The sequence below is a fragment of the Polyodon spathula genome, chromosome 2 (genome assembly GCF_017654505.1).
Source record: "Polyodon spathula isolate WHYD16114869_AA chromosome 2, ASM1765450v1, whole genome shotgun sequence".
Lineage (NCBI taxonomy): Eukaryota > Metazoa > Chordata > Actinopteri > Acipenseriformes > Polyodontidae > Polyodon > Polyodon spathula.
In genome coordinates this window covers 44,296,226-44,318,521 of record NC_054535.1, presented here as the reverse complement: position 1 = coordinate 44,318,521, position 22,296 = coordinate 44,296,226, and the positions used below count along the sequence as shown (strand labels likewise).

Here is a 22,296-nt window from a genome sequence, read left to right as displayed (position 1 = left end):
GGTTAGGATGCTGCATCACCATGCACCTTTTTTGAGAATTAGTTGTGGATGCATGTCTTCATCAAAATATGTCTAAAATGAAATATGCAGTAAATGAAAAACAACGTCTGATCCCTCAAAAGGGACCTGCATAGTGGAACAATAACAGCACACTAACCCATTTAAAAAATATATATATATATATATATATATATATATATATATATATATATATATATATATATATATATATTACTCACATTTTTGCTTTGTTTATATGCTAGTCATGTGTTTTAGTATTGGTTAAAAAAAAAATTTAACATTGAAAATAACAGGAACTTTTAAAAAAATTGTATTGAGAGTTTGCATTGAAATACATAAGAAACGACAGAGCTCTGTCATGACACTTTCAGTATACAAGGCCTGTTCCCTTATTACAGTTTAAAAATGTATACATTACACCCTTATAAAAAAAAAGCAACTCAATAATTTATAAGCTGACAACTCGATTCACAGAACAAACAAGCAAAACAATGTGTTCTGAGGACCATATCTTAGATTTTCACCACAACTAAATACTGTGCAATGACGGTCATCTGATTGTGCGATACATCATGAAGTCCACTGTGGTACACCTTGGGAATTTCCCAATCGAGCTCTCCTCCACTGGTGTGTAGACTTTAATCTGCCTCATGTGAGTGTCTCTGCCATTCTGGTGGTTGGCCAGTACTGCAATCTGGATCATGAAGGTTCGAATGGGATTGTTTACGATGTCAAGGAGGGGGACGTGTATCCACCCGCTGGGCTCTACCAGCTCCAGTTGCTGCAACGAAATGAGAAAGTATTAAAATTGCATAAAGAGTCTGCCTCAGAGATTACCAGGGGTTACATACTCGCTACCTTCAAAAGTGGTCCATAATTGCCAATAATGCAATAATCCTGTGTATCAGGTCAGTTGAAGTTGGTCTACATATTTCCAAAGCTGAAGTTACAGTAGCCTTGTCCCTGCCAATTAATAACTGTTGTATAATTTCAACTAAAAGCTAAACTAATGTTGTAATAAGAAAAAAAAAAATGACTGAACATATTTTGGAATTTGGATATTGTAACAAAAGAGGACAGTGGATTTCCAAAACGTTATCCATCCTATAACTGTTAAACTACACACTGACAACCAGCAGCTATGGACAAAATCACCTTGCCCCCCACCCAAACAGGGGTCAAATACATACCAGTAATTTTTTTTTGACGAGTCCAATAATGGGAAAGGAGATACAAATTATAAGAAAACAGATCAACAGGTTTTTTTTACAATAAAGTCTCAATTTGATAGCCATCTGTAGAAACAGAAGCATCCTGGTTTCTTTCAAAATAGGCTTGAAGCTCTCACTGAAAATCACAATCAGAAATTTAAAAAAAAAAAAAGATAAAAGGTTCCAGATCCCATTTATAAAAGGACCTCACACACAGTTCTGTACATAATTCTAACCAGAAATTAGACTATTTACCAAAAAAAATAAAAAGCTTTAAAGCCAAAGGCTGCAGTACAAATAAAGTAAAAAAAGGAAAATAATGATAATATGGAAAGTTTTGCAAAGAACAATATTTGTGCGTGTTGTTTTATTTTGCTCTGCTTACTTCACACACTGAAGGCTTTCACTTGTGGTTACAGAACAGAAGACATTTCTATATAAAAAAAAGAAAAGAACAGCAGACAATAAATATGTAAATCTAATTTAGAAGTCTGCGATTACAACTTTTCTTCTGGTGTTTGGGAATTCAACACCAATCTCAGTTCACATGATAAAACAATATAACATCTTCCAAGCGGCTGACCGATGACTCTGGCAAGTGTAAAGAGCCAACTACAATACACGATATAGTAGTATAACCTGCCACCCAAGTTGCTGAAAGAACAGCTTTCAAGCACATGCACTGAACTGTAAAACAACTAAATCCTGTATTACACATATTGTCCTTTTTACTTTAGGTGAAAGAAACCATCCTTTATTCCTCTCAGGTCTCCACGGCTTTCCATGCATAGCCATACACATTATTTTTAACTGTCCACTGACAAAGTATATGTAGCGAATGCTTTGAAACCCAAAACAAAATGTATAAATCTTTGTAGCAATATTTATGGTATTACAGCACAGCGCCATGTATTACACATTCGAAAAATAATGACAATAATAATATCAGAACACTAATACAGTAAACATAAAACAAACACTGTCTAAAAAGACATAACTTACTTATAATTGGCTTGGCTTGGATTGGATTGTTTTTTTTAGCGTAATTACAACCATTGTGCATTCTGCTAAATACCTTCACTGGCACAGCAGTGCGGCTTTGGTCGTTATTATCCTAAACAGCAACTTGTATGGTTGTAAAATACCTATCTTTTTTTTTTTTTTTTTTTTTTAAACTAAAAACCATTATCTTTTTGTTTAATTTAAAATACAATTACGAAAGTTCATCATGTCAAGATTGGAAATTGTAATGTTGTTGAATGTACTATTTTGCAACATACTGCAGTACTAAGTGACAGATCTGTTACAGAATACGGTATGGAAGCAACCCATTTAAATGGCACAATATACTAATTCATTATATCAATAACATGTCCAGAACTAATCTTAGAATCAGTAGTACATCTGAACGCCATACTTTGTTTCCAAATAGAAACCAGCAATTTTAATTGCTGTAGCAGTCATTTTGTGGGCCTTTGGTCTTATGAGAACTAGATACAACCATAATTTGCACAGCCAGGAAAACCGTCAACAAACATTTTACAGAAGTAAACTGAACCAATCGGCATGTGATCCTAGTCTGTAGTTCCAGCCCTAAAACAGGAACACCCAATCAGCTGGAGGAATCAAAATACATTTGTATACATAAATGTTTAAATAACAAAGAAAGATATAATGTATATTTGACCATAGCTGTTATTTTGCTTAAAATTCTATATGTATTTAGTTACCAAAACAGCTTTTTTGGGTATGTTATTCATTAACAGACTTATAAATATACATAAATGTACTGTTTATCACATTGCTACGTGTGAATTGTACTCGGTATGGCTTGGAATAAAATACAAAACATCACTTTTAAAAAATCCACCTTAAATCCACAAACAGTAATAACGTTTAGTTTAATTAAGCTTTATGCACATAAGTATCTTTAAGATATATTTGTTGTATGGTTAAAATGCTGATATACTATGCACAGTGTCTGTACAGTTTGAGTACAGTCTTAATATGAGTGTAGCGATTTACTATTTTTACAGTTGAAGTGAAGCCCACATTTTTGGACCTAATAAGGTTGTGTAATATTATTTAATGGCAACAGCTATTGTGCAACTATTGCTAAGGTCCTTTAAGTGTAAAAAAGTAAAGTTGTAATCTCCATTGTGCTAGAGACATATTAATATGCTTCAGATATTATTGCTTCCAATTCAGACAGGTGTAAACTGGAAGATGTACACAAGAGAGTACATTCAGGAGTACCTTACCGTTCCACATTGCAGAGTGCGGGTATTGTGGGACCCTGTATAAAGACTTCGCCCCAGGATACGTGGGAAGTTTTGAGGGGTTTCTACAGTGAAGTGGAACACCCTGGCTTCTGTCCGTTTTCATGCGAAATAGAGTCCCAGCGAAATACTGTCAGACGATTTGGATTAGGGTTAGAGGCGTGATGTCACTTTACAGTCCAACCAATCAGGGTGAATTTAGAACATTATTTTAAATGGACACTATTTTTCATGACACCGGGACACAGTCCATCTTAAAAATGTCTCCCCTTTTTATTTTCAATGAGGGTGACTCGAAGAAATACATTGAAAGATATGTTTCTGGGGAGCCCCTGGTCTGGTGAATTGATGGAAGGGTCCTCAGGATCCTTTTCTTCAAAAGGATCAATAAAGTTGTATAATATTTTCTGCACCCACATATACCTGGAGTCTACTACTTCAATCCTCATTGGCCGAGTGGTCTCATTTAATCATTTTTGTTTGTACTAATGATTTAAAAATCAAGAAAATTTCATTGTGGAAATAATTTATTAGATTAAGACTTCAGGAGATGAAAACATAAAGATGCAGGGATTGCATGTCTTGGGCACTTGGATCTCTGTGTGTATACCACCTACATATAAATCTCCCCTAATAAAATAAAAAAAGATTTTTAAAAATAAAATATAAAATCAAAAGATAATTTACTCAGTCATCTAAATGTACAAAGACCAGATGTTCCAGATATTGTTCTATCCCTTTAGTGATTTCACGTCAAGCCCATAAAAGGACAGTCGCTATTATATTTATTTGTACCAACTTACTGTAACTTAAAATAGTATTCAGCGTTAACTGGAGTAGCACTGAAAATGACACTCCTTGGAAAATTAAGGGGGGGCAAAAAATTGTGTTTAACATTACAATGTTGATTTGAAATCAGCCTACAGAAATATATTTCCGTTTGTGTGAATGGGAATAATATAGTATATATAAATAAAAAATAAAGTGTGTGTGTTTGAAACTACCCGTGGAATTACTTATTCGATTTGTTGTTTACTTCCTTGTTTACGAAATGATAGTGGATGACTGGAACTACATGGCTGGAGCCTCTGGTCTGCAGGGACACTCTGTAGGTTTTTGGGGGCGCCACCCTTTGGTGACCATGGAATCAAAGACACTAAAGACAAATACTTACAAAATAAAAGTTTTAGTACAGCAGACTGAATCTCAATCGGGACCTGGGACTGACACTCGGTTCTAAAGAACCCGCACGGAAAGGAGAGCACTAGCAGCGAAGTTGGAAATATCCATTTAATGGATTTTCAACAGTACCATGAAAGATGGATGAATTAATAATGCAAGACATAATTCAGATGTAATCAATGGAAAGTGGGAGCGCATTTGGATTGCTCATCACACGCTTCATGTTATTCTTTAAATGATGACACTACACAAACTTTAAAAGCATCCATGCACTATGAATTGCAAGCATTTAAAATTCACTACCGTCTGTTTAAATGGCTTAACGGGTGAAACTGTTTCTAAATGTAACCTTTCATAGGGTAACTACACCTCAAATACATGATTTACTGGCCTATAGCTGGCTGCTGAATCCAGGCTTAGTCACAGAGGAGGAGATCTCGAGAACGTGCATTTGTTTCATACTGGAAAAGAAGTCATTTAAAAAGGAAATTATTTTTGGCAAAAACAGGTTGTTTTTACATATATAATTTTTTTTGCACTGCCCAATCATAAGTTTTTCAGCCCATGAGTAGAATGCAGTCTGGCTGCTGCTTAAGTGCATCTTTGTTAGAGCAGAGATATGATTCAATATTCTGTAATTCAGCAGTGTTCAAACTGAGCATTGCTTAACATCGATAGCCATAGAAGTTTAATAAATATTCATTAAAAAAATATGCTAGATTCACTTTTTGAAGGGCACATCTGTTTGGTAGGTGAACTTTAAATGAGCACAATTAAAGAATGCTCACATATTTTGAAAAGCAGATGCCAGATATTACAATGTACAGAAAGAATGTCAACATTTTGATTCAATTAACTTGTTCTTTTAGGAGCACTCCACAAACAATGTTTTTAACATTAATCAGGATGGTTTGTGCGTTTTATTTTACTTTACAAGATGCTCGCTCTCTCCTTATAAAAAATATTTGTGGACATTCACAGTACACAAATTGTCAAGTTTGTGCGCTTGAAGTCTAATATATCTGAAGCATTTCAGGAAGCTGTTAAATCTTTCTTTACTTTAGGCTGACCCATGACAAGGATTACCCATAGGGAGCAGGACAGATTCAATGCTAATCTATAAAGGAATGCCATTCAGAAAAATATAACTCACCAGATGCAAACACCACTTTAGAAAGTAAGGATGTGGTCTGAAAGGCTTTATTTCTGTTTGATCCTAAGCAAATGTGCTGCACTCAAGGGTTTGTGACATTGACGGGTAAATATACGTACCTTTATTAACAAATCAAGGCATGCACTATCTTCCGTGAAAAGAAATATTTAACCTCTAGTAATATATTTTAGGAAATACATGCAAGTTTTTAAAAACATCTAATAAATGTCAGCATAAACATTTTGTGCTAGATTTGCAAAGCTACCGTTCTCACTTGTGCAGTGGCGGCTCGTCAGAGGAGGCACTGCCTACTCCATTTTTTTTTTTTTTTTAATAAATAAGCTTTCTATGTATTTATATGAAACATGGAATATTACTATAAATGCATAGTTTAACTTCCAATCCAAATTCTCCACTCAGCCACCGCTGTAGGTTCCGAGGAGGCAGAGACGCTCTTGTCTTCACTGTAGGTATGATTAGCACGTCTATTAGTCAGTCATATTCTTCAACTAGCTTGCATGGAACGCTGAGTAAAACCATCCCAAAAATACCCAATGGTGAACGGCCTCCCCTCCCCTTTTGCCTGGTTTAGCCAATCACCGGATGTGTGTCCTCCTACTTTGATGACCTCGGATGGTAATACTGATGACAGCGAAACGTACAAAGCATGACTTAGATTGCACAAATTTTTTTTAAACAAAAATACACGCTTATGACGATCTGAAGTAAACAGCTTTGCAAACCTACCCCTCTGTTCTCTTTTGATCTCTGTGCCTTGGCTGAGCACAATCTTAGCCATAAAGACTCTTTTCAAGTCACTCATAAATGGAACAAATAAATAGCTTTTTTTGGTACTTTTACCATTGACAGCATGGACCAGATTACTGCAATGATATACACACATTCTAAAATAACTGGAATTGGATTATTTACCAAAAGAAATAAAGAGCTTTAAAAAGCCAAAGGCTGCAGTACAAATAAAGTGCAAAAAAAAAAAAAAAAAAAAAAGGAAAATATGAAAAGCTTTGTAACGTACAAGATCTCAATAGGTTCTCGTCCTAGTAAAAGGAGTAAACAGCAGAAAGAAACGGCGTGCAACGAGTCTAACAGCTGTCACTCCTGTTTTTATTTACTCAATTGATCTCTATTGACACACTTGTGCGTGTTTATTTCTTTAGGCCCCACCCCCCCAAATTGCTGGAGCACTTTGTGCAAATGAGGAGTCAATTACTAGGATCAAACACATACAAGGGAGGGAAGTAGGGAAAATACCTAATTAAGTTAATGAACAGCCATGTCAATAATCTTTAACAAATCTGTCCTACCACTTCAGAGGAATATTTTTATAATTAAGCAGTAACATGGTTGACGTAGCCACGCTTGAAAAACCTCACTGCTGTCACGTCATTTCAACATAACAGCAAGGACTATAATAAAGCTTTGTGAACATCATAAAACTTAATTGAACTGCTTTAGTTTGCCGACACATGTCATACAGACCTTCTTTAAAAAACAATAATAAAACAAGATGTGTAAAGCCATAATATTCAGTAAGAGCAGAGCAAAACCAAAAGATAAAAGAGGAATCTAATACTTTTTGGCTAGGTACACACACGCGCTAAACGTGGTTGCGAGTTCACTTTTTGCTCTTAAGGTTTGTACACACACTATTAATGTGCACTGTGTGTGTGTGTATTACAACCACACTATTATAACCCCACTAACACAACCGCAGTTGGTGCTCTGTGAATTTCTGCGCAACTAATGATGCCATTGTTTATCAGACATTTCTGTGTGATAAACATGGCTAAAAAATATATATATAGGTGCCTGATATGCCAAGTTCGTTTTATAATATTGATGAATAGTAAATTCATAGCAATAGTAAATAGTGCATACATATATACACTTTTTTATGTAATCAAAGTACAGTTTTTGTTGTAAGAAAAGTGTTTTTGGTTTTACAAATTATTAAAACAATATGGGACAATTCGTATCTACAAACACCACAGTGGACTGCAACTCGTTTTTCCACCAATACCGAACGTCTCATCTGTGCGTTTTGGCACTCCAGGAAATGTCTCAGTAAATGAAAGACGCATATACGACTCCTTAGACATGCATACATGTTTAATCCAGTCATTCGGAAACCACTCAAATCGTTCCCACCAGCCTTCTCGTCGGAAGATCGCCCAAATGTTTCGATGTACCGTCATGGTACTGCAGATAGTCACCACTGTATTTATCAGTGCAGAAAAAGCAAAACAACTTCTCCGCTGGTTTTGCAGTAAAGTGCACAGCTGTGATTGACGAGCTCTCGATCGATTACGTACAATACTTTCTTCCAAAAGCATAAACAAAATAGCCTCTATGTTCTCACACAAAACCTCATGATCGGCATGTAATGATGGCCCGAGTTCAGTGGTTTGTTTAAACAGGGCGTGCACTCACTTGAGTAATGAAAGGTGTGTGTGTGGGTGTGTGTGTGTGTGTGTGTGTGTGTGTGTGTGTACAACAAGCAACCACAGCGAGTGCCGTTTGTAAATACGGTTGTCGAGCCAACTGCAGTGTGTGTGTATGTAGCCTTAGTAATGTAAAACTAGCAAGAAAATATTCAAAACAATAACTTAACTAAACTTTTCTTACCAATTTTCTTTTGTTTTATAAATGTATTTCTTAGGATAGAAAAAAAACAAAAAAAAACAAACTTCAGGATTGCAGGCTTTACCCACAGAACACTCAGGAGGCATCATAAAACAATGGTTGGCCTACATCATGTATAAAGATATATGAAAGGAACAAAACTTTTTTATTTATCTATTTCAGAAAACATGAGCTCACTACCATTTTATTTCTAGGTCAACATTGAAGAAAGTCAGGTAGACACAAGCTTTGTGAACCACAGTAGCACACACACAGTAAAGTTCTCCAAGGAGAACTTCTAGGTTTGACGGATTTTTAAACACCAAAAGAAAAAAAAGTCAAAGAATAAATATATTTACTTTTTTGCCTTATTATCCCATGACCCTTCATGTCAATTCAGCTACAAAAGGCTAGGTTGAAGAGGCAAGAAATTTATAATAATTAAGTTTCCTCTTGATCTGCCTACAGCTGGTGGTCAAAGAATCGCTTCTTAGTGTCAAAAGAAGGACAACGCAAATTCCATCTCATCTAGTTATCAATAAAACAACTGCAATGGCAGGCTGTGTACTGTATGTTTTGGGGTGAGATTTTACGCACATGCATATATTTATATCTAGACTTCTGAACAGCAACAAGCAGAGCCAAGCCAAAGAGCTAACACTAAAAGGTAAATAACTGCGGTTTGATTTTCATTTTGAAACAAACTAAAAACTATTTTATACATGAATTTAAATTAAGACTTCTCCCTTGTGTGACTTTGCAGCAAGCAGTGATATTTTAGATACATATGCATGCCTAATTAAGGTTTTTAATTGGGTCCCTGAGTTCTAATAAATATGTTTAAAACTGAATACATTTTTACACTTTTAAGTATGAAAGGTCTTAAAAGAACCTGTCATATTTTGCTGATTGCATTTCATGCAGGAAAATGTAACAGCAAGGATATTCGGTTATCTCTTGATGTGTGCAATTTGCTGTTCTGTAAAGTGCTTTACCCTTGCAAACTCCATCCCACTGTACTATGGAAAATGATTACCTGAAGCAATGGTGACATCTGGTGTATACTAGGAGTACTTCAATTACAAACTAACCTGTGAGAAAAGAGAAGGCATTTTGGGCCCTGTCCACACTACATAACCGATCTCGAGAACAGTACTCAAAAACATTTTAATTCAGCTCAAAGCGTCCACACTAAAGAACCATTTCATGTTTAGTCGGGCTTACTGCATACAAATGCTATTAAAATAGTTTAGCTACAGTTCCTAGCAAGGCAATGGACTGGGACTTAATACGATAGTCTCCCACCATGCACTATCTGTTTACAGCATTGCAAATATGAAGGCCATGCTCATGGAAGACATAGCGCTTCTTGCTTGAACCTATGGTTTTATTTCTTAAAAACAAAAGGTACATTTAATCAAAATGTGTGCATTTCATTTTGAACTCTGATGTTCTCCTTGACCAATTTCATTGCTCCATATATCAACGTGCATTGATTTCGGCATCTGATCACGTCGCTCCATGATCCACCATTTTACAACAAGCCTCAGAAATGATACATGGTACAGCAGTATTGATGGTCATTCTCAGCTCCTTCAGGTGCATGTTCCGAGTACTGTATTTGTAATGTCGTAAGTCACCTTTTTGTCAATTAATATTACAGTCAATTCTTGTCTACCCGAATTTCAAGGGACCAGCAAAAAAAATGTAATTATAAATCAGTAATTCTTATCAAGAGTTTAAGCCAAATGCATACTCTCAGTTTTTACTGAACTTACAGTAACACTGAAATCAAATTTCAATTACAGAACAATGAAAAGTATTATAAATTTTAAAAAGTACTAACTGCATTTTATTGAAAATACGGTTGTAACCCAACTTTAAAAAAGTAACATTGCAACTTGAAATCTGCACGTCCCATTCTGATCACAGGGATTTTTAAACCATAAAAGCAAAGCGTTCTCAACATCAGAGTATTGAGCAAATCGGAAACGCTGACAACTTGCATCCACAGTTTTGCTATTCATAGGCCTGTATTATTAGATCATGTTTTTTCAGAGCGGTTGACAAAGTGTGTGGGAATGTTGAATCTGCAGCAACATCTTTCTTTTTCATGGTGGTGCATTATCCAACCATTTCATCACTTCCACTTTTGTCTGCAAGGATAATACACGTTTTTGCATGAACACTATGGCAATTTGAAATTTATCATAGGATCTGTAGTCCCCAAACTGCACTAAAATACAGTAAAGAGATGCTAACCTGGACGCAAGTTAATACATTTCCCAATATCCTTTACACTCAGCTGTTCAAATTAGAGAGTTTTGTTTTATTCACAAATCTTTCCTGGGAGGGCTCCAAAATAATTAGTGTTTAAGTCAATCCATGTTAAGTCAATTTGTATTATAAGTCATTTACAATAAGCGACTGCTGAAATTGTCTGGGACCTTGTAGAAAATCCATACTATGAGGAAATTTGTCTAATACAAATTTGTTTTAACGAGAATTGATTAATTATTTTAACCCATATTTTTCAACCAAATACAAATGTTTACTCATGGCTGCAACCCACTTACTATCTATCCACAGAAGATTTTCCTCCTTAACCCTGGAAATCTCAAAAGCCAATGGAAGGTCTACGACAAATATTTTTATACTGTACTTGTTTTCTCAATACTTTTTTGATTTGTACCCTTATCTCTTGAAGATTGTGAAAGTTATTCCCCACTCTGACAGAGATCTTGCTTGGTGTGTAACTCTCGTCCGATTTGAAGTCTGCATATATACATAGCATCTTTACCGTAGTTTTTCTCCTGCAAAATAAAGATTACTAAATTAAACAGAGAATACAGATTCATTATAATATATTGCTAGGACAGCACTATAAACGTTGAATGAATCAGGGCATAACGTACAGCACCTACCTGAATTGGATATTGACCAGGTGAGGCTGAGAGCCGTCTGACTGCCAGTAGGTTTCCAGATTGTCATCACGCAACTGATCAACTCCAAACCCTGAGGGGAAATCATGGCATTTGCTTTTAGGACATAAATTAAATTTATAAATGGTATATCAAATGCAATGCTACCTGCTATGAAGTTCTCCCTCCCTTTAAGGAGCTCCAACCAAGAAATCAGAGAAAAGGTGTTTAAATCAACAGTACGCACCTTCTCAAAGATGGAAATAAGCCTACCACTGCATAGCAGTTTGACCCATTCCTGTTTTTACAATGAGTTTAATAAGACACACTTGAGCATGTTACCCATACACTGTAGCTCATCAAGCGTGTAGTAAAACCTGGAACGGGTGAAACTGCTATGTAATAGGAGTCTTTTTTCCAGGCCTGCTTCTTCAAAATAATACATTCTGACCTGGTTTACATGATGACAAGGACCAAACGGCCTGGGAACCTATTTCCCGGACTGTTCCTGTTCTCTCCAACTGCTTGGGGTCAGCACCTGGTGGGGTCTTGCTTGCTGTTGCCATTTTCTAAGAAACACAAAAGCATACAACAACAACAATAAAACTTTAATGTGTCTTGTCAGCAGGCAAATATACAGTACTGTAACTGCATCATACACAGCAACATGTTATAGCACTTGTAGCTAACAAAATAATTGTTAGTGTACTTCCTTTATATAAAGTCTCAAAATGTCCTGTTTTGAAACACACATGTTGTCTTATTTTAAAACATGATATGTCACTAAACTTGGTTAAATAAATCTCTGTTTGCAAACGGATGCACTGAAACAGGAGTGCATCCGTTTGCAAAAAAAATAAATAAATAAATAAAAGGTGTATAAGGCCACAGGTACCCTTTATTTATTTGTTGCGATTGAGTTTTATCTTTTAAATAAATGTTTAGTTTATTTTATCTCATTGTTTCTTATATATGGGTCTAAAAATAAGAACTGTTCCAATTATTACATCTAATTGATACAGGTTTCATTCACCTCTCTACATTAGTCACACCTGTTCCAGACCAGGCACGCTATATTCAAACTTTTTCATTATTTATCTCTTGAGTGTTTCTTACAGTTATTGTATGCTTTGCTTATTTGTATGAGTTATACACATGTAAATCTCCATATATTAAAAGGAGCGCCCCCTCCCCCTTCAGCACTACATCCCTGTTTGCAAGCCTTTCTTTCTTGTCATTACTCAGCCAGCTTCTTCCCCATACTGACTGACTGCCAGTAGGATGGGGTGGGGTGTCCCGCCTCTGCATGGATTTTGTGCTTTATGTTGCATATGGGCTGTTTATATGTATGTATGTATGTATGTAATGGTCCACGAAGTGTAGGTTTTTCCTGGCCTGACGTCACCATACAAGCCAGCCTATTCAACCAGACCCAGAAGACAATGCGGAGGTGAAATGCCCCAGGAAGTGCAATTGCAAACAGATAACCCGAGAGCAAAGCATAGAAACTGAGATTTTCCTTTAACCTAAAGTAGTGTATTTTTTTCTTTTTTTTAATTTAGTCATTGCCAATGAGTTTTCTCCCCAATTTGGAATCTGCAATTGTGTTATTATTAATCCCAGTTCACCGCTGCAACCCTCCGACGGCTTGGGAAATGGAGGCTGAAACATGTGTCCTCCGAAATGTGTTCCTGTCAAGCCGTCATTTTACGCACTGCGGATCCACAGCGAAGCCACCAGACCTATAGTTAGGGGTCTACTTAAATTGCGGTAAATTTACATATTTTTCATGGGTAGGTTGCGGAATAAAATTAGGATTTCGCTGACCTGTTTAAACATTAAATAAACCTGAGAAGACAGTATTTCATAACACTATAAAGCCTAAAAATAGTGGTGCTTGCTTCCTTACTAAAACAGAGTGCTGTCATTTGTTAAAGGCAAACATGCAACATCCCCCTGCAGTTGACTTGCCCACACACTGAAACTGCACATTCTGCATCCACTGAATTGGTTGGAAGTTAAGGCAAAGCTTTGCCAAGTTATACAGATGTGGAAATCGATAAGAAACAACACCAAAACTAATTTACCCAAGGGCATCTGGCATATTTGAATAAAGGCAATGTATGCAGCACGTTCATTGTCATGTTATTTGTCCCATCCAATAATTTATTTTATTAGTACTGAGTCAAAACACAGAAAACATGGCTATTCGGGTCTAAAATTCCAACTGCGTAAAAGTAAGCAGCAGGTTGAGGCGAGGTGGCTGTGCTAGATCACTTTAGTATCGATTTAACTTGCAGACAGGAATACTTTTTGTCTGGGCTGACTTTCCAGTTTGGTTTCTGAAAGCTGTTTATTTTACGTTCTGTTCAGCAGCCTCTGTAGCAGTCTTGCTTAATGTGTGATTCTGAAACTAAATAGCGATTGATCTTACTTTCTCCAAAGACACATTAAGATATGCAAAACAATTACCTCAGTCTGTATGTACAGTTTTTGTGAAATATCTTGAAACGATCATCAGCCGAAATATACGTCCACTTCTATTATTTTACCTTCAATGCTGAAAACTAGATTTTTATAAACCTAAATCAAAACAATGCAGCACCAACTTTTGTCCCATCCCCCATTGCACAGTACAGGTACTGAAAAGCAGTAAAGACGCACCGATAAGCTGATTAAAACTTTGTTGTCATTTGAATAGTAAGCAACAACATTAACTGCTTTGGAGAATTTTTTTTGTAAATGTTATTTGTGGACATTTTGTTTGTTTGTTTGTTTGTTTTTTTTAACTGAAATGCACACAGGATTGTGAAGGAATAAAAAAGGGCTATCTACAAAAGGAAGATTTAGACCACTTTTCTTTTTTTTCTCCTCTCCGTACTTGTTTCTATGCATTGGCCCTAAGAGGTGAATTTGCGGTGACCCCTCAATTTCACGATTTCTGTAAAATCGCGATTTAGGTAGACCTCTACCTAAAGTGCCGGAGGACAACACAGATCTGAACTGCTCCACAGTTGAGACCCAAGATATTATGAAATGATTTTGTTCACTGCAAGTACTTTTAAACTCTTTAGGCATATGAAACAGTATGGTTGCTTGAAACTGAAAGACTATTATTCATCACAGATCACTGGTAGTGTTTTTGTAATGGTGGCAGTTTACAAAATGTCATATTGTGCACTTCCATTCGTGTATATAGGCCTCAAAATGTGCAGTTTTGAAAGAAACATGTTATAACAGAGACAGATTTGAATTGTAATTAATAACGAAATCTCTGTTTGCAAGTCTTAATTTCTGGTAATTTTGCATTTCCTTGGTCCATTCACCTGCAGCCTAGTTTCCTGTCATTAACCAACCAGCTTCTTCTATACTTTGAAGCCACGAACATGCTTTTACCCTGCTGAGGTTAAATGGCCTAGGAAGGGAAATAGTTATGATCTGAAAGTAAGACAAGCAAAGTAGCAAACTGAGAACACTGAGAAGACCAAACAATGTATTAAAATAAAAAGGTTTCTCTCAACCCTGCACATGTGAGACCAAGTGAATGGATGCAAACAAAAAAGTAAGAGTTAAGGAATTCTCTCATTAGCTATAACCATTTAAATTTTCAGCATTCTGACCTGCTTAGGGTGGCCCCCCCATCAAGTTGTCACTACGGCACAAATCCTTTTCTGTCTATGTATAGTGTTTGTGAGTTTTATTACTCACTGTAAATGCCAGCTGTTAGTAACACTGCAAAGCTAAAACCAAGCAGAAACTGTATTCTTGACGAGTCAGTTCTAGCATAGCAGAACATTATCACTCTGTGTGAATAGTTCTCCCCTGATACAATGGAAGATTGACACTTGAGGTCTCAATGAAGATCGCTTTGTCTGCAGAAAAATTCTGGCAATGGGACAGTTCAATGAAACCTGGTACTGAGCACGTGTTTAAAATTCTGCTGGGTTGCAGCATTCACCATAACAGCCCATCAATAAAGGGCTTTTTATTTACCAGTCATATACATTAGGGTGATACAGTACATCACCGCACCATCTCCTCAAAGTTAAATTTGTTTGTGATGGCAACTCAAATTCTGCAATAAAGATGGTGGATACTGCCCTCTACGGGCTAACAAAACAGAACTTCTACTACCTGGTCTCCAATGTGGTGCTGAAGTTCAGACACCTGCTTAATAAATATTTTGGAATCTCTGAATGACTTTTGCACAATTAACCTTTTCCTTTTTGCAAAACTGGAATGGATCTCTAATGTGACACAAGCCATCAGTTGGAAAAAAAAATGTGACATTTACACCTTAACACCGAATAGCTAGTGGTACCAAATTCAATCCATTGTGCAGCTGTGCCCAGGCACAAAACTCACTCCAAGCATGATAAATATGACATTTCATAAATCATAAGTTATATTATCAATCACTTTGATTTAATCTATTGCTCAATTAACTTAAATAGTTCAGGATATTAAAAAGGATGGAGGTAAAGGATTAATTCCCCCAAATCTGTGGTTCATTTCTAATAAATCAAGTGGATAGATTTACTAGTATGTTTAGTAAAGCATGGGTAGACTAGAACAGTCCTGGGCCATTAAATTGGTTACCTGCATTACCACTGACACTGAATTGCTTCTTATGGCCAAACCAAAATCCAGAATTTTACCCGTCATTTTAGCTTCCTAAAAGGTAATTAGGAAAGCAACACAGTACCCAAAAACGTATTCTGCACGGTATGAAGTCGAGAATATTAAAAAGCATATACATTATATATTTTTATTTAATAAGTAACTGATAAATAAACCAATAAATCAGCACTGAACTTTGATCAACCACATTTGACAATGGGATATGCTGTGGCAAGTATCAGGCGGTACTTGTCAATTGGTAAGTTAGGTAACTGATGCCACTGTAAATGTGTTCATTGTATAAGACCAAGATGACTTGGTCAGTTAGAACGTTTAAACCTACCTTTAACTTAAATGCACTTGGTGAAATGAAATCTCCGTATCTCGTAGTTACTTTGAATAAAGGGATTTAATGACTGTTCCAGGAACTTTATTTTAATAAGACTGACTGAAATCCATTTAAAACACAGGAACGTAAACTGTCGTCATTCCATACAAATATACATTTGTTTACTCGGTTTAACCTTTGGTGTGAAATTGACATCTGTATGTATGTTGTTCTTACAACCTGTTCAACTTCCTTTAATAAAATGAACATATTTTGTTTGTAAACGTGTGATTAACTTTGTTGTCTTGACTTTCAGTAAGCTCTTATTATATGGTTCTGCTTTATACTGGTAATACCAGGGATGGGACACCTGAACGCTGTTGTCAGCACTGTCAATATATAAATGGTACTGTACAGTATAGCTAAAACAGTCATGGATTTTATGTGACTAACAATGTATATTTTGGGCCGTAGTGATTAATTCGTGGTATTGTATTCATAACAACAAGAAAAAAAAATGGACCAGCTGATACTTACCTCACAAGTTATCGTCGCCGTGTTTCGAAATCCAGTTTTAAAGGACCATAATTTTCTCCAGAGTACCGATCCCAAACCGACCGCCGCTGGATCACTTCGAATCTCCCACTCGCGCTGCAAACTTCAGTCGCTTTATGTGACGTAAAACCTACCGGCCTGTCGGCCCACGAATTCGCTTCTGCGCCTGCACACCGCAGCGCCATCTTGGTTCCCGGCTTTCTCTATTCCAAAGAGAACACGTTGTACAAAAGCAACTACAAACGTGATAAAATTAGACTTAAAAAAAAAAGCGGAACCACCGGGAGGCTGTAGTGGGTGAGTCAGTACTGTATAATATTTGGTGATTAGTTGTGGTGCAGGTACGTGTAATACATTGAGTGTTGGTGAGGTTATGTTTCACCCATGTGAGGCTCAGTCAGGGTTTCTATCGGCAGCTAAAGGAAACAGATCGGGCCTCAAGGCCTGCGCTATGAAGTAGACATGCTGCAAGGAATAATAAGCGTCAGGCTTTTCATTGATCACTTCAGACACGTATTAAAAGCAGTAATGATTTAATATTATGTCTGCAGGACTTACCCATTCTTACATCATCGTCATAAATATAATTGATCGTCATCGCTTCTCTGGTAAATCTCTAGATGATTAATTTCATAGCAGCACGTTTACAGTATTGTGATCATTGTTAGCCACACGGTTTGTTTTTCGATTTAACAGCTGTGCATTTAGTTACCTTGACAATCGAAATATAGGCGACTGACTCAATTCGTCTAGGTTGCTACAGCAGTCCATCCGACTCTAGTGTTTTTATGACACAGTTCATTAGCACCAGTACCGCTCATGTGGTTTAGCTTGTGTTCCAATGCTGTGTTATCGAACTGTTCACAGTACATTGTACTCTGATATTAGGAATCCACAAATAAATGCTCACAATAATAGAAGAAAATCAAGTGAGTGACAGCTGTGCAAAGCGCAGATATTTTTTTGTTAGACCGACAAGAAATCGTAGCTGTCATGCCACCCGGTTTACACTGTAATCAACAGATTTTGCATAGGAGAATATACACACACACACACACACACGCACGCGCAAATTATTGGCCACAAAGAAAAAACAGAGTTTAACTTTATTCAGAAAATGTTGTTTTTTTTTTGTTTTTTTTTTTGTTTTTTTTTGTCAACGAGCAGTCTGGATTTGAGCCCGATGCTGCATGTGCTGAAGCCAGACATTGTCTTTTATCTCTAATCCACAAGACCGTTTTTGTTCAATTTTAATTAGTCCCCGCGGAAATCTGCAATAAAATTTACTAAAATCTACAAAGGAAATAATGTATTTCCGCAACAATGACATTTCAGTGAAAAATAGTGTTAATGAGTATTCATAAATAAGAACAATAGTATTTCAACTTGAAATTAAGCTTTATGTAACGTGTCATTCAGCCAGTGCAAAATAGATCATATACGTTAGTGTGTAGAAGCTGCACATTTGCTGGAATCTTTTTTTTTTTTTTTTTTTTCTTGGAAGTGCAGTTTGAAAAACGAAAAATGTAGCTGCTTATTTACAAGTTTTATACACTTTGGTCAGTAAAGTTGACGTGTAAAATCATTGTTTCACCTAGCACAGGGGGTTTAAAACAGTTTTTTGAAACTGTACCCCCTTCTGCCTGGTTTTCAGTACCCCCTTACAATTTTCACTGGGCTGAATGGTACCACTGTTGCAGTAAAAGGCAGAATATTCTGATAAACACATTTATTTTTCCCCCTGTTTATTTAATATATCATTTGTCACAACAGTTTGGGACAGAATGCCAAACAGTAGGCTTAATTCTTGAAACTTTTTTATTTTAAATTTGGAATCTGCAGTGTTTTTTTTTTTTTTTTTTTTTTCTCCCCAATTATTTTTATTTCAACCCGGCCCGCCGCTGCCACCGTCATGCTGACTCGGGAGGGGACGAAGACGGACACACGCGTCCTCAGAAACTTGTGTTGTCAGCCGTCCGCTTTTTTTCACTCTGGAGGACCATGCAGCTCTGAACTTACAGGCAGGCCTGCAAGGCGCTGGGGCAGTCCACAGGGGTCGCTGGTGCATGGTGAGCCGAGGACACCCTGGCCAACCTGAGCCCTCTCCACCTGGGCTGCCCTCGGCCAATTGTGCGCAGCCACCTGGGAACGCCCGTCCACGGTCGGCAGTGGAATAGCCGGGACTCGAACTGGCGACCTCCAAGCTATAGGGCGCATCCTGCACTCCACGCAGAATGCCTTTACTAGATGCGCTACTCAGGACCACCTTGTGTGCTTTTTTTAAAACATTTTAACATAAACAGACCTAGCACAGAAAAATAATTTGGTTGCCATAATTTCTCATTAGTTGCAGTAACAGTAACATTCAGTCCCCCACACTTTTTAATTAAATGCCTATTTACAGTAAATACTGCCCATGCCCTCTATAAAAATAAGATAAAATAAAAAATATCATATTTATTCTGCTCTGCTATTGTGGGGCTATCATAATAATGGCACAGCAGTCTACACATTAATAAAACGATAGCAGTCACCGCCTGTGCTGACAACCGCTGTCACCGCCTGGCTGAAAAAACCCGATCCGCCCGTCTTGCAGATGCTACTTTGCCTTTATCAATAAGGATTGATTGCGCTTCTAGCAGACTAGATAAGTTGCGTGTTGCTGGAACATTTAACCAGTCAGAGAGTTGAAGGGGCAGGTTTTCTGTGTTAAGCACTTTGACATACAAATGCTTAATTGCAAAGGTGCTGGATTATTACACTCTGGTTTCATGAAACAGTTATGATGGTGACCAAATGTGTGTGGGTACTGTTGTGTTAAAAAAAAAAAAAAAAAAAAAAAAGCAGAATAACGAGGGAAAAAAGTAGACGTGCATTAACAGAATGCCCTGAAAATTTAACAAAGAAAACAATTTAAATGAAGCTCAATAATTAAGCTAAAAAGGATGTGAAAAGGTCACCGTTTTTGGTGAACTCCAATAAACCTACATTTACTTTCCCCACAGAGTGCCTGAATAAGCACGGTAATTTACCATAATAAAAACAGTAATGAGAAAGAAAACATAAAACAAAAAAGCGCAACCAGATATAGTCAACAAAGGCAACACATTCAGATTATTTGTCGTATTATATATTTAAGGTAAAGCAAGTTTATTTTTCTGTTAAAAGTGCTCCCAGCTATGTTCTGCCGCCCGGCTGTATAGAATTCCTGGGGAGAACCCTTGATAGGAGTTGTCCTTCAATCCCATACCACTGAAGCAACAAGCTTGGAGTTTCTCAGTATTTAAACACTAAGCAAAGCAGATTCATTTATTCAAATCCATTCAAACCAAAGCAAAACAGAACTAGTGCAAAATTTGCACTGCTTGAAATATAACAAAGAATTAGCATACTAATGCAAACACGCCACATTTTCCCCAAAAGGATAAACAGCTAATGCTTAACGATGGTATCTTTCCACTCCCATTAGCAGACTGTTGCAAAATCTGCACATCATTATTTTCTCATTGTCAGCTGCATACATGCCCTCAAACATTTCTAAGCTACAGGCAGATTGTGCAAAGCTTTCTACATTTTTTCTGAGATGGCATTTTATGCACGGTAGAAATCCATGTGCTTGAAAGGGACGTGTTTTGTTGTTGTTTTTTCCCTGCTGATGCGACTTGACCACGCAAATCGTGGATCCAAACACTTCCTAATACAGGCGTCTCTAGTTGCTGTAGCTGAAAGGGCACTGCTGCCATAATGGCTGTGAATAGACATACATTGTGAGGGGCATCGCAACAACTGAGATTTGCACAGGACAAACAGACAATTTTTGAAGCTAAGCAATCTGAACCTGTGGTGTGCAGACCCAGTACCAAATAAAGCCTTTTTTCTAAGCTAGTATATAGGTTCAGAACACACAGGCGTTAATGTAGTAAGATATTACTGATCCCACAGCCTTGATGTATCAGTCTTGTGACCCTTTTCCACCTGCACACCTGAGCCAAGCCAGCCTGCTACGGCTCGGAAAGCTTGAGTTGCTTTTACTGTAGAGAAAGGTGAGCTGAGCTGAGAGACGTCTCTCATAATGAACGAGTTGAGTCAATTCAGTGTCCCCCAATTCCCTTATACTAGTGATTCATGCATTATTTCTACAGTAAATACAGTACCGGTGGTGTTCAAACTGTAAACAACTCGGTCTAACTTCTGTTTCTGTCTCCCTTTTGATACAGTATCTGAACTGAAGAAAAGTTGCTCTGGCACTTTATAACACAGATGTCATATTCAGCATTAATTTTATAACTAATTAAATATAACTCCTATTATGTGGTTATCTTTCCTAATGTACACTTTTTTGCTGCGAGAGGAGCTGCAGCTTTCTCCGGGAGATGAGGCACTTCAGCCCCATTCCCGCAACCGAACCTGAGGCGAGCCCATTCCCTCTTCCCCTCTCCCGACCCGCTCTCCTTCTCGCACTTGGTTTGCTTGTCTGTCGCTTCGAACTGAACTCCTGACCGCCGTTTAGCCAGGCTGTTTATAGTTTAAAAACTGCTAATTAATATCATCCATGAGTGGGAATGTTACCTTTTTGATTTTATTTTTTTGAAAAAATATAGCGTTGATTACATGGTGCTTTTTATGCATGGTTAATTCACAGAAAGTTACATTTTTTGCTAAACTATGTGCATTAGAGCAATATATGTGCAGAGGGAGTTATGGAAAAGGGGTATTGGAGTCTTGACACCGATATCAGTCTGTCACGAGTGACCCTAAAACCTGTCTTCCCTTGTATAAGGTGCGAGCACCTTTTTTGAGTGAAAGGTGATGCAGCCGAGATGTCTGACTCGTTGATAGAAACAGTTTAATTTATTTGAAGTCTTTCCACTAATGATGGGAATGGGATTGTAGAGGTGGGAGCCCAGCTAACAAGATTTAAGTTTTTGCAGGTATCAAGTAAAAGCCCTGGTTGCCCACACCTCTGATGTAAAAAGCTGGATGCACAGGCCTGTTGTGGTGTTCGCAGAACCAGTCCGAGCTGAGGTTATTAGATATGAATTGTATGATCTAAACTAACCTGTATTGATTGAAATAATCTGATATATTCTTTGTCAGTAATTCTAATAATACTGCATATGTTCCTTTCAAAAAAATCTGTATACTCAGTAGTAAATAATGGATAGATGTTGTGTGCTATGAAAGCACCTGCTGGAAGGAGTCAAACTTGGCAGGCTCTTGTCATAAGGCCTTGTTAGCATATTCTAGTTTTATGTGAAACAGTAGCCAGTTTCTTTCGTAACTTTACTTTCATTGCTTTAGGATAACAGAAGCAAGAGTATTAGAAAATGCTTACAGTCGTGTCTCATACTAGTCAACACCAAAAAAATTAGCAAAAGGCTAG

General features: G+C 37.1%; 2 protein-coding genes across 3 annotated transcripts in view; one reads left to right on the top strand and one right to left on the bottom strand.

Moving 5' to 3' along the window:
- Positions 1–268: 268 nt before the first annotated feature.
- On the bottom strand, positions 269–17,038 carry anapc10 (anaphase promoting complex subunit 10). Its single transcript, XM_041222974.1, has 5 exons — positions 16,896–17,038; positions 11,862–11,979; positions 11,414–11,504; positions 11,182–11,302; positions 269–802 (listed from the first exon to the last, which is right to left on the bottom strand). The coding sequence occupies exons 2-5, from the start codon at positions 11,974–11,976 to the stop codon at positions 572–574; spliced, it is 558 nt and encodes a 185-aa protein (XP_041078908.1). The 5' UTR covers positions 11,977–11,979; positions 16,896–17,038; the 3' UTR covers positions 269–571.
- Positions 17,039–17,102: 64 nt separating this feature from the next.
- LOC121296973 (ATP-binding cassette sub-family E member 1) overlaps positions 17,103–22,296 on the top strand; it is a 33,570-nt gene continuing 28,376 nt past the window's right edge. Inside the window, exon 1 of one of the 2 annotated variants that reach the window (XM_041222959.1) lies at positions 17,103–17,210. The gene's annotated coding sequence lies outside the window, so the exon portion shown is untranslated. The remainder of the gene's footprint in view (positions 17,211–22,296) is intronic. The other variant, XM_041222965.1, reaches the window with a different exon arrangement.